The following is a 14363-nucleotide window of genomic DNA, read 5'->3' on the forward strand; positions in this document are numbered from 1 at the left end:
GTATTGAAACTGTGTATGATAAATTATACTCAAATGAAAGGTAAAAAAAAAAAATACGAATGTAGCCTACATCTACAGTTGAAGGGATAAATAGAGTACATAGTCACCATTGCATATACGTGACTTGGTTCGGTTGGGTGATTCGTTTCTCGCTAGTCTTCGTGCGCAAGGTACTGTTTCAAAGTTTGTTGCTAGAAATTATTGTGAAAATCTCATAATAAGACATATGAAAAAGAAAGATGCTACATTAAAAACAATACAGTTGTCGTTCATATTATTATTTTTTATTTTTGTAGTTTCCTCTTCTAGCTCAACTATATGAAAATTTAAAATTTTATATATATTTTTCACTGGATTTACGTTTTTCTGGAATATTCAATGCAAATATTAATTATATTTCCATCACATATGATGACAATTACAGACATTAAATCCATGCACTAGATAGCTGTGCTGGTTGGCTCTATGTTTCGAAGTAGTTTGTTAAGACTATTTTCATATATTGATCGCACAACTCCAACCATGCTCTAAGAGTCGTTCGACCTCTTTTTTTTTTTCTTTTTTTTTTCTCATTCATTCATTTAATTTTCATTTTCGCACTTTTTTTATTTTAACCATAATTTCTTCACTTTTTCAAATTATTTTGAATTATGATGAATAATTTTTACTCAAAATTAAATATATTTTTGGGAAAATTTCATTGTAGACCATTAAATGAAATAATATTTATAAATAGCATTTATATTTATTTATAATTGTAGTCAACAATTCAATCTTCAAGTTTTTTATTTGACACAATTGTTTATTAAAAATAATTCTAATGTTATGATTATTTTTTGAAATATTATTACATATACACACAAGTTTCAACAAATTTAGTCAAAAATGTATTACAAGCTGACACAATAAACTATTTTTTTTCATATAAATATGACCAAGGTCTTGTTGATTGATTTAATTTTTTTTTTAAAAACAATCAATTGTTTTTTATTATAAAAACTGTGCTTAGACTCGAGAATGAAAAGCTGGCAAATAGTTTAATTTTTACAAAACGATATTAAATAAGTTGATTTTAAAAAACATCATTGCACAAATAAAAATAAAAATAGCGTATATTTAAATCACATGATTGTAGACAAAGTCCGAATTGTACTTTTTAACGTTGTAGGTTTTAAATTTTGTGCATCATCTTTTGAAAAAATGTTAGAATATCAAAACTGTGCGGAAATATCCGTTTCCAACATTACAGGTCACTGAATCTTCGATTCAGTTAAATTGTTATATAAAATAAATTGCTATTTTCAGTTAGCTATTTTTATATTACCTATAATATTATTATGTTTTCAAAAAAACCTTATTATTTCTTGTTCATAACTTTTTCAATAATTTAATTAATTAATAAACATAAAATTTACATCAATTTTTAAAACTAATAAAAAATTTATCATAAAATCGTTGAACATGATTTAATTTACTTTGATAAATAATAAAATTATTTTTTTTATTTCTATAAAATTTTTATTAAAAATTATAAATAAAATATTAACGATTTATTTTTAAATGTACTATAAACTTTTATGGTTCCAATTTACTATATATTATATTATAAATTTGGACTCTCACGTGCATGCGCGTTCTCAAACTTGGCTTGTATACAGTTGTATATTTTATTGATTCATTTTTTTTTTTTTTTTTTCTCCCAGGCTCCACACAGTACGTATAGAAAGTTAGCACACCCTCTTTAATACAACTAATTCAAACATATTTAATTTTGTGAAAATTTTTAAATTTACCATTTTTTTTTTTCCCAAATTAGAAATTTCATTAGCGCTTGTGAGAGAGCGCACTACGCAGTTGTTATTTTTTGAGGGACATTGTAATTTTATATATTAGATTTAAAACGATAAATATTTCTACATTTTTGTTTTTTTCATATTCGATAACCTCGAGAACTGTACAAAGTCTATATATTTTTTATACTACTTTGGAACTCTAGGTTTTTAATCAATAATTTTAAAAACAATAAATTGTACTGACTAGTTTATGTTCTTCATATTTTCATTTTAAAAATCCAGATAGTATAACATTTTTAAAAGAATTTTCATTCTAGCAAACTTTTGTCCAAAATTTTCAAAGTTGCTAAAAGTTGAAAATATATTTATGAAGTTGGTAGGCTTCTTACATATCTATACAAACATAAAACTTTTAGAGCTTCTCCTTTCCTCATTATTTCTATATACTGATAAAAATCGTGGGAATATCCCATGATAATTTTTTTACGCGACAACAACAAGTTCATATCAGAATTTAAAAATGAAAACCATACATCTATTTTTTGTTGATAAAAATAAACACAATATTGCCTTCTTCATTACTGATGATCAGTGATTCTATTGCAAACAGTAGCAAACTTTATACTTTAATATAAAAAATTAGATCAGGCCCGTAGAAATTATTGAGTCAAGCAGGGCACTTGTGTTAGCATCTTGTGTTATTTTTTTTATTTTTAGCAAGTTTAAGTCTGAAATCTTTGTACTTTGTTGGCATATTCATTATAATAAAAAAGAATATACTTTCATGTTAACATTGCCACACAGTTATATTCATAAAATTATCAAAAATTTCATATGTTTATTGTATAACGGCATTTCCACCACAACAGCAGTACTGAAATTATATTTTTTTCTTAATTTGGGTTATTCAAGTTGTAAAAAATAAACATGTACGCAGTTTGAATTTTTTTTCTTTTTGCTACCTGTTAAAAATAGCCTTGAAGAGTCTTTGTTTTATCAAGATTCGAAATATTTTAATAACATTTTCATCAACTCAATGAACAAGACAAACAATTTTATTTAAATTTAAATAAAAATAATGGACAATGCTAGAAATTTTTTAGCTTCTCACGTTCGAGTATCTATTACAAATTGATCTTATTCAATTGAATGTTTTTTTTTTTTGAATAATTGTAAAGTTACATCATTGAAAATTATAATCATCAACTATTATAGTAATAGACCATTACTTGATATTTTTTTCCTTAATAATTACATGTATTTGTATAAATTTTTTCCAATGCAATTTAGCATTGCCAGCTGAGTTGCAGAATAAATTAGTATAAGATAAAATAAAATTTACATATTCTGTTGCTGTACATACGTATGGATGGTGTATACACGCCAACCAATATAAAGGTCATCTTACAAATAAGATTTACAACAAACAGCTTTAAAAAAAAAAAAAGTAACATGAGAAAGTATATAAAGCAACTGTGACTTTTCTTTAAAATATATACATGTTGTTTTCGAAAAGAAAATCACGATTTTATAAAAATCAAAATAATTATTAATACCAACACGATGAATTCAAAATAATTCTAGCAAATATATAATCATTCTGAACATTTATTTCTATTTAAAACTGCTATTTAGATCAGGTAAATTAGTAAATTTCGAAATTAGTTGTCATAGGGCTTCAATAATCGAAAAAAATTAAAGAAAATAAATAGAATTAACTACTATGTATTTAAATTATAGCTAAGCTATCGTAAAAATAAAAAAGAAACCGATGAAAATAATTTTATCTACTTATATATATCCGCCAATGTTTTAAAATTAATCAATAATGTTAAAAAAGATATTTATTTAATTTATTTTGTCCAGTTGGAAAATTTTAATAATAACCATAATTGTAACATTCTATATTTTCCATATGGTAAAATATAGGGGAAGTAATGAAATAGTAGACAAATTTCAATAGCAGACAAGTGTGATCAAAAGTAAAATAAAGTATAGTATGAGTGATGGCGCACTGGCAGCTTGGTTGCGTGGACGTTTCCTTTCTGCCCCTATGTTTGCAAATGGCGGCTCCACTCTCGCTTCATATAACACACAAAAATAGCATTGTCAATGTATGAAAAAAAAAAAAAAAACCTATTCTTTTCTCTAATCATAGTTTGAATGTATGGAACTTTGACAACTACAAGGGAGTTTTATCGTTTGAAATTTTGATCGAACATGGTGCCAAGGGTTTCGATTAGAATATTATTCGAAAAATACTCAACAAAAAACAGATTAAATATTTGAAAAATTCTATATTTATGAAAAAAATGGTAAATTGTTTTCTTGTAGTAAAATTTTCAGGAAGTTATATATAATTTTTTACTCCTATTTTTTCTTTTACAACACACAAATGTTGATTGTGTACTGATGGTTGTACACTAACTCATCAAATAACTTGGCAACGTTGCATTTGGGGTCGCTGAGTTTATGTATAGATATATAAATACATATATATACAATATATATATGTCAGTAAATTGAACTTGCTGGCTCACGTACATCTCCCTACCATACTATGTTATATAGTTGCCACGGCGTTTTCAGTACTTTTATGTATTAAACCATATAGCGCATCTGCTTTTTATTGTTTGAACCTTTAACGGTTTTATTTTTCAGACAAATCATGAAGGTTAATTTTTATATGATAAATTTTTCATTAATTATTAGTTCTTTTTGGTTGAAAAATTTTTGTCAACAAGCTAAATATTAGATGTGCAAAAACTTGATTGTTATTCAAGACAGTAAAGAGTTGGCTATAACTTTAACAAATTTTATTTTGACAACAATTATATATGGTACATTGTTTTTAATAGATAAAACAATTGTTTTAAAAAAACTATTTCAATAAAATATTATGAAAATTTTAAAATGGTTGTAAGCACTGCTTTAACGATACAACTTTCTTGATTTCTTTTCTTTTTTTTTTTTTTAACATAGAAGATATTTATAGTTCCAAGAAAAACAATTTCCAAGAAGTAGTATAATCTTTTTGCTTATTTTATTTTATCCGATAAAACAATAATTTTGAGAAAAAGTTCCTGAAGTTCATGGTTTAGCCTTCATGGTCCGATGTATCTTTCTATTGAATTCATCTGCTTTAGTGTATTATAAAAACTAGCATAGAGATTTCTTTTTAGTTGCCTTGTTCAATACATGAACACCAACTGGTCTATCCAGGTCTATTGTAGTCACTGGTGGGGCGTAGATCCCTAGCGGGAGGTCTCTACGGGTTTCTTACTAAACGAGTATTTTCTATACCCAAGCATTTTTCAATAAATTTTTAAAAAATAATAACTTGTTAGCTAAATAAATATTAATACGACCTTCAAAGCTTTTGCAAATTGACTTTAGAAAAACTAACAAACAAATTATGCAACGTTTTAATCTAAAAAATTTCTGATTTTTATAATGTTTCTTTGACTATTGTAAATAATAATCAATTTTTTTAATGAAAAATTATTTTTTTAAATGAATTATTATATCTACACTGTCATAGAAGTCTCGCCAAGCTAGATAAAACAAAAAATGCTTGAAATAATTTTTTTAGTCTCAATTTTAATTTAACTTGTTAGCTTTTAAATAAAATTTGAAAAATGAATAAAAATATAAATTATTTATCCTGTTACACAAAGATCAAAAATGCTAAATGAAAAAAAAAAAAAAATTACTAATGGCACACTTTAAAATAATTCATGACAATGATACTGTTACAATAGTTTCAGTTTTTAAATCCAACAAATACTCCAAAATAATCAAATGGTTTATCGTTTATTTTCAAAATGAATATAAATTAACTATTTATATAAACATTGAAACAATATTAATAATATTTCTTTTATTTAATAGGTATGGACGTGTGCAGAGCGTCAAATTATTGTCAAACGACGAGAAATGCCCCATTACCGGTGTTTCCAGCTCAGCTGGTGAGTCAAATGAAGGCAGCTCCATTGGTGCTTCGGGAAATGTCAGTTCTAGCAGCGGAACAACAACTACGGGGCTTGGTTTTGTTTGTGCGACAGTTGCGTTTATGGATATTAAATCCGCAGCAAAAGCACACGCGAATGAACACATACTTGACGAACGAGCTATTACAACTCAATACTATGAACCACATACCCTTGGGTAAGATATTTTTTATTTTTTAAAATTATAATTTAAATAATATATCGTAGATGTACAACAAGTTTCAAATTGCTATGATGATAACAAGTTGATCTGAAACGTTGTTCATTAATTTACATTAGTATATATAATATGAACTTGATGTTGTATGAGAATTTATGAAAACTTTATTTAATTTTACGTATATAGCCCCTATACAATATTCTGAATTTATCCGAGGCAGTGGTTGCCATATTATGCTCACTGCTGCCCCTGCCTCGAAAATTGATTATTTATATATTCATCACTACGCAATATCACGTACAGTCTGCATATGATTTTCTATATCCACATATATGGATATTATTCCAATTTGATATTACCTTTTTATTTATAATGCTTTTTATCTTTTTTTTTTTTTTATTTTTCTCTCTTATTATTAGTACTTAATAATAGAATTTTCAGGCAAAACTTCCAAGTGCAATTACATGTATAGGATTATGTTTATGTTTTGTTTTTTGTTTTTTGTTTTTTTTTTCTGTCTTTTTGTGAGTTTTAAAATATTGTGATCAGTGTGAAATATTATGGTTTTGTATTGACGTGCAACAATATAATGTGGATACATCGTCAATCAGCTAATTAGACAAACGGATGCAGTGTTGGAATACAGTGAATTGGATTATATATATATATGAAGCAATGGTTCAGGTTTAAACTATAAATAGTGTCGGCAATTCGCATTGCAATTTTCAAAACTTGATTCCAAGGTGAGTCTCGAAATGACTATAAGTATCTTCAATTTTTATTATTATGCTCAATTATTTCTTGGTTGTTTTTTTTTTTTCTTTTATTACTCTTTCCTATACATCTGCAGACCGTACGTACGTGTAAATATATTTTTTTATTTTTATCACTAAAAAAAGTGATTATATATATAAATAGAATTTTTTTTTTTAAATACTCTGATGTACATATAATGATTTTTGACCAACTCTTACTTTGTTGTACTATTAAAAATTTTCGTAAAAAAATTACAAAACATATACGTTAAAAACAATGCTTTACAAATAATTTTTAAAAATTTGTTGAAATAATAAATTACATAAATATTCAATAACAATATTATTATAATATTTTTATCAAAAATACGTATTAAAAAATATGTTTATAATTTTTAGGAATATTAAATATAGTACAATAAAATGAAATATTTAAATGTCTACAGAATTTCGAAAGTTTTTCGATGACTATAATAATGCATATAATAATACAAAGGTGATGCAAGACTAGCAGCTGACAGTCTAACACTCAGGGACGATACATCAGACCCTTATTTTTTTTAGGTGTGCATAAAAGTATTCCTTCAAATATATAATACATTTTGTTTAAAAAAATAATAGACAGTTATTTCTTATCAGTCTCAATTAAAAAAAAAAATTATAACCTTGTAATATATTGTTTGAAAAAAAAAAAAACAATGCTAAATAATTTACATTTTTCAATATTTTCCTTAAATCATATTGAGCTGTTTATAGTTGCAGTTATTTAAAGTGTTTTCCTTGATCAAAGTAATATTTTTATGCACAAATAGAACTAAATTTTTAATGTCTTTTATTGTTAATAATAGTATAAACAATGCCCAGTAAATTTCAAAAATGGAACGTAAACATGAACAATTTTTATTGGCAATTTCTAATTATAATATTAAAACAATGATTCATAATGACGTTATAAATTTTCAAATATTTTTAATCATACGGAGAATGTTGCTTTTATATGCATCTATATATATAAACACACTTGGGCCCTTAATAGTTTCGGTCCTGAATTTTTACTGTCCAGCTGCTTGTTTTTGTCGACAGATTTAGCTGCATTACTAGCTCCAAATAAAATTATTGAACCAAAATTCATTAACTTAAATAAAAATATAATGCATAATTTTCTTTTTAATTATAAAATATACGCATATCTAAATAAACACATTTACATTTAAATTATAAATATTTCTAACGTGCATATTCGAATGTTGCTTTAAATATTCTTGTTTTAGTTGTCGTATTTATTACATCGCGCTATCATATCCTCAACATATAACATTCACTGGTACCATTGTAGTACTGTGAACTTTCATTTTATTATGTAAACACATAAACAACAAATGGCAACGTGCATAGTATATATTGCAGTTGTTTGGAAGGGTAGAGTAATTGTTTGTATGATTGTATGATGAGAAAAAATTAGTAGAAAAATAATATCAGTAATATTATTAATTTCTTTTTATTTGCAATATATAATACCCCTCATTGTTGTGAATTTTCTTTCTTAAATTATTTGCTTGGTAACACAGGTTATTATGAAACATTATTTACTTATTTTTAATATATTTATTATTTTTAAAATAAATAAAAATAGAAACTTCATTGAATTATTTAATTTTAATGCACTGAGAGAAATTTTAACTAAAAATTAAAACCCATGTTGAATAGAAATTACTATACTGCTTTGTAATTTTTGTTTTATTTCTGGGATTGGCCGCGAGAGATGATATTCTACAATAAAATTATGTAAAATGTCACACAATGTCAAAAATTGTTATGTTATCAAGTCTCTGTACATCGTTATCTATTGCAGATAGACATGGGTTGAGTAGTTAATTATTGAGAATTTAATTCTAAACAATTTATAAAAATTACTTTTTTGATTAATGTCTTAGATAATGAGTTATGAGTTAATTAATATAAAGCACATACATGTTTTGTAAACGATAAAAAATATTATAAGTTCGAATAAAAATATGAACAATTTAATAAATATTCTAATATATATAATAATTTATCATGTACACATATAAAAGTTAGCATAGACTTAAATATTTTTACTATATGCTTTGTAAAATTCTGGTTTAGGCGAAGTAATACAAAGATTGACTGATTGAACAAATGATTGAATTGTCATGTAATTTGCATTTCTACAGCCTTATCTGTTGAAGCTAGGTATTTAGTTTATTGTTGGTAATTTATTTCTGAACAATTTATCAAGAATGAATATTTATCAATTAGTTTTCGAGTTTTGATGTAGAAAAGAAAAATGTTGCTAATTGATTGCCGTTCTCCGTGAATCTAGCACAAACTGCCGAACTTAACACAAAATGTCCAACTTATAAATAAAATTTATAATAAAATATAGTAAATAAAATAGTGCGTATTCTCAATCTGCTAGAATTTACTTGTGAGTACATTTAGTCATTTTTTAGAAATTACAATAAAATTATGATCTTAGTGTTGTATATAGTCAATGGCCATTTTTGTAACTTTATTGTAAAAATTATTTATCAATATACGAATAATTCTTACAAATAATCGGAGGAACGCAGTTTTTACTATTCGCTTTGTAATTTTTTCTTATACGTTTGTAATTTTTAGTTAAAATTTCTCTCAGTGTGGGTATAGGTGATTTGAAAATTTGAAAATAACATGAAAATTCAAGCATTAGATTAGACAAAATAATACCAAGAGAAAAAAATTTTAATTTACTTTTTTCTGTGTGTAATTTTTTCTATGTTTATAAATAAAATTTTAGTAATTTTTACAAGTTGCTTGAGATGATAATTATAAGCATCTGGTTACAGTTAAATAAAACATATAATAAATATTTTTATGATGTAAAATAAAATTTACAGTTACCTGAAGATAATTAAATAATTCTACCAAACACAAAAAAAAAAAAACTTGTATAAAAAGCATTGCTAGATACAACTTTGAATCTTGACCTTTCTCCAGCAGGAAAATTCGTCTACGGTTTTAAAACTACGCAATCATCATACAGATAAACCATGTCGGTTATATAACCATATGAAAATTTATAATACCGGTACAATGATTAGTTGTTAAAACGTCAGCTAAAATAAAACTACAAAAGATAATATAATATTCTTTTTATGAATTTATTTTTACCATACGAAATGTTTAAAAAAGTTTGATCAATGTTAAAGAATGTCATTGATGGATAAAATGTTCAGCCAATTTAATTTTTATTTCTTTGATAAATGATAATCTCGATGAAACACTTGAAAGTAAAGAAACCATTTCATACAACGTAAAATTAATTATTTATAAAATTTTAAAAATGATATAGTTAATGGCTAACAGTTTTTTTTCCAATTTTTTTTTAAATGTACATTATCTGTATTAACTGTCCTACGTATGAAAAAGAGTAGCTTGTAAAAATATGACTGATTTATCATTTTAAAACTTTGTAATTTTGAATTACATACACTATATTGAAATTACTGGATTCATACATTTTTAAAACTTTTGTTAATTAACAGTATTAATCAATAAAAAAATGTTTTTTAATTTTTAAAGTATTTTAAATAACATATGCAAGTTGTTTTTATATTTAAAATAATATTTTATGATTCCAAACAATATTCTAATCGGGGCTTTAATGACTTGAACTGATTTTAAAAAAATATCACTAATATTTTTTTAACAATTACATGATTTCAAATGATTTTATCGTCATTTTAGATGAAATTATTTTAAGAATGATTTTCCTTGCGAAATACTCTTTGACTAGAAGCCATGAGAACATCATGAATGATTGTGTAAATAGACAGCTTCTGTAAACTCAAACAATCATAAAGTTATTCCATTCTAAAAAACATATCTCAATTTTTAAATTTAAATAATTCATTCACTCGATTACCCTGTGTTTTTATTAAGTCCCTTTGAAATAACGATTGGGTTTCCATACACATATATACATGTAAAAATTTATTCAAATTCAATTTTGTTTCTTTTTGATTTATTTGATAAATGCCTGTTTCATTTTCCTCAATATTATATAACACATTGTATACGTCTGTATTTTTTTTTTTCAAGTTTTGACTTTGAAATATTATTTTTTTAATACATTCCAATTATTTTTAGAATCCCGTCGAATGATCAAACGTTTTATTATTAAAGATGAACGACAGTTAATAGTGGGGCGTTATATATATATTTAAATGAATGTAATGACATTATATTTTATGAACAGTATATACGTTAAAATATATTTATAGAAAGGTGATAGTTTCCTTACTCGAATATAGTCATTCTCATCATAGTTCAAAGTTTATTGATTAACTTGCTCGCCACTCCTTGTGCTTACAGAATTTTATAAATCTACTGATATTTATATAACGTCTATTTGGCAAAATAAATATAACGAGTATGATTTTTATGTTGTAATTAATCTTACACGTAATGTACAATTTTTTTTTGTTATTTTTTCATATACGAAAAACGTTATTTTGATGGTACATACATGTACATATAAAGCAAAAGCATAGCCGCCATTTGCAAACATAGGGGAAGAAGGAAAGCTGAGTTGCCAGTGTGTCGATACTCACACTGTATTTTATTTTTTGGTCTTGCTTGCTTGATTACTTTTAGGCCCGCTTTCGGCTTTGTTACGAGTTTATTTTTTAATTTTTTCTATTGATTAATGATTTTCCCCTTGCTGTGTATTAGGATAGGAAACTGTTGAGGGGAAAATCCCCCCAACTGCTGAGTTCATTCGCCATTTCTACACAGCTATCTATATATGTATGTATGAATGAGTGAAAAACCTACCCTTGTAAGTTAAATATGCATTTTAAGCAACTATATAAAAAACTCAATCTCAAAATCATTTGTTATAAAAATCTGTACAATACTTTTTGTTTATTTCCGGAAATTATTCAAGTTTAAAAATTGTATCTGTATTATAAAAAAAGAAAAAAAAAAAACACTTTACATTTCCGGTGTTGTTTCTTCGAAAAAAAATCATTCAAACATGTTTAAATTTATACGAGATGGTAGATATTTAAAAAAAAAAAAATATGCTTCTTTTAAATTTAGTATAAAGTGTCTACGTCAATTTGTATGGAAGCGTTGAAGCATTTTTTTTTATTTTCAAGAGATGTCTACAATGAAACCTTTTGGCATCAGTGTTATCAGAATAATCTTTACTATTGTTTTATTACTAAGAAATTTTAATAATTTTTTTTTTTTTTTTTATTATGTACTTATATTATAGCTGAGTTTTTATTCATTTTTTTTCATTAACTGATCGGTACTATATTTTTTAGTCGACTTGTGGCCATACCCAGATGCATTTTAATAATTTATATTAAATATATACGAAGATAACAATAAAATTTTGATTATATTTAATTTTTCAATCTTTTAATGATTTGATGGTTTTTAAATATATAAATTTTCTTATTTTTTGATGTAATATAAATATAATTTCAATGATTCATTTTTTAATTTTCTAATCAATTTATTTATTAATTGGTTTTTTAATTTTTTTACTCATTTATCTGATGAAATATTTTTAACAATTTAAACAAGCTTATAAAAATTTAATGAATAACATGAGAAACTATCATTGATATTAATTTTAATTTTACGTAATTTTAGATACATAGTTTTTTCGTTGAGATATAAATTTTGTTAGTGTTTCTTAAATTATATCATATAGATGAAAGTTTGAATTGGCAATTTTGTGAAAATTATAGTAAATCAAAATCCACCTAAAAATTGCTACACGGGTTGACCAAAGCGTAGTGCCAAGTAATGAATTCTCAAATATTTATGAAGCTTGAAAGAAAATTGACAGAGAATAGCCCAAAATTTAATATTCTCATAATTGAGAGAAACTTTATCTCTTAAAATAAACGTATGTGTTAAAAAATTGGCTTCGTTACAAGTAAAATTTTTGACTTTTGAGTTGGAGAATCATAAAAGTCAGTCAACTGCTAATAAAATGTCGTTCAAAACCACCTGGTACAATATCATTTTCAATTCATGAGAATTGACATTTTCATTCAAAACTAAATTGTTGTTTTAAAACTTCTTTCTACAATTCACGGTTTATATTTATTTGTCATTTTTATATTATTAAAATCATAAACACATCAAAACAAATGATGATAAAATACTTGTGTTTAAAATAAGTGCAAAACTGGGTGTGTGATTCATCATATAATGTTAATAATTAAATGTATTTGTAAAATTTTATAATATCAATTCAATATAATTAAAGAACAAGTTGTATTTAAAATTTTATAGAAAACCGGACGACCATGGATCAACTGTCGGTGGAAATGTTGGAAACGTCAATACAACTGGAGTTGGAAGTGGAATTGCTGGTAATGAAAGAGTTGATAGAAATAACGAAACATTTGAACCACGTGTATCTCACAGTGGTTTTTACCCTGCTGAAAGAAGTAACAGAATTGAACATTCAGTCGATACCTCAACTGTTGAACCAGTTGGTTACATACCTAGAACAAGACAACCACCAGTCAATAGCTATCACGTGACGTCAGCAAGAGCAAGAGATAGATTATATCCAAGACCAAATACATACACTACTGGTCCATTACCACCATCACATGTAGATCGTCATCGTAGTAGTGTACAAATGACATCATGGCTCAGTTATGACCCTGGTACATCAAGGTATGCAACTGGACCACCACCACCACCATCACCTGCTTCAACTGATACTTATCAGGAAGATACAAGTAAGATATTTCTTTTCAATTTTTTTTTTTTTTTTTTTTACATGCATTCAAAAGTCACCAAAAAGTTATGATGTATTTATACATGTTTTCAAAGTCAAAGAAACTAAAATATGTTATATATATTTTTACCATGGAAAGCCATGTTGAGAAAATTTAATTAATTATTTTGTTGGAAAAAGTTATTTTTCAAATTTCTACACAAAAAAAATGTATCATTAAAATCGATTGATTATTCTATTCATTGTGGAAGAAGCAGCACTACTTGATAGACACAAATGCCTAACACTCGTAATTTTCAAGATTCTAATAATAATTTTTATTATTTATTATTATCATTATTATATTATCGATAATGATGATATAATTGTAATAATAATAATAAGGGTTTCTAAAATCTTGATTATGAGAGTGTGAGGTATTCAGGAAGTTACTGTCTACCAGACTGCACACTCCCTTCCAATAATCAATAATCAATATCTTGAAAATGAATCAACTGTTTTTAATAATACTGAGCTTGTTTTTTTTTTTTTTTTTTTTCCATGAAAAATATAAGAAATAACTTTTGTCTCAAGATTATTTTTTCTTGATTTATGTAGTTGTTTTTACAGCTAAAAATGAATTTAATATTTAAATTTCTACGACCTCGAAAACATATCAAAAACACCTCAACTTTTCAATGACTTTTTAGTGCATATGGAAAGTGGGCGTAGTGGTCTAGACTATATACACTTGTGTATACAAAGTTAATTCAATGGAGAATGAACAAAATAAAGCTATATATTTTTTTATATATTTTTTAAGTATTTTTAAGGGAGTTTGATGAGTGTACAGGACTGTATAAAAATAAAGGGTCTTATCGCGATAAT

General features: G+C 25.3%; 1 protein-coding gene across 1 annotated transcript in view; it reads left to right on the forward strand.

The window, feature by feature from the left end:
• The window catches only part of LOC122852051 (protein split ends-like), a 36612-nt gene that overhangs the window by 6500 nt on the left and 15749 nt on the right, over positions 1-14363 (forward strand). Inside the window, exons 2-3 of the mRNA XM_044151616.1 lie at positions 5685-5960; positions 13040-13497. Coding sequence (XP_044007551.1) covers positions 5685-5960; positions 13040-13497 — 734 coding nt within the window. The remainder of the gene's footprint in view (positions 1-5684; positions 5961-13039; positions 13498-14363) is intronic.

Source organism: Aphidius gifuensis, linkage group LG1 (assembly GCF_014905175.1).
Source record: "Aphidius gifuensis isolate YNYX2018 linkage group LG1, ASM1490517v1, whole genome shotgun sequence".
In the NCBI taxonomy this organism is placed as follows: domain Eukaryota; kingdom Metazoa; phylum Arthropoda; class Insecta; order Hymenoptera; family Braconidae; genus Aphidius; species Aphidius gifuensis.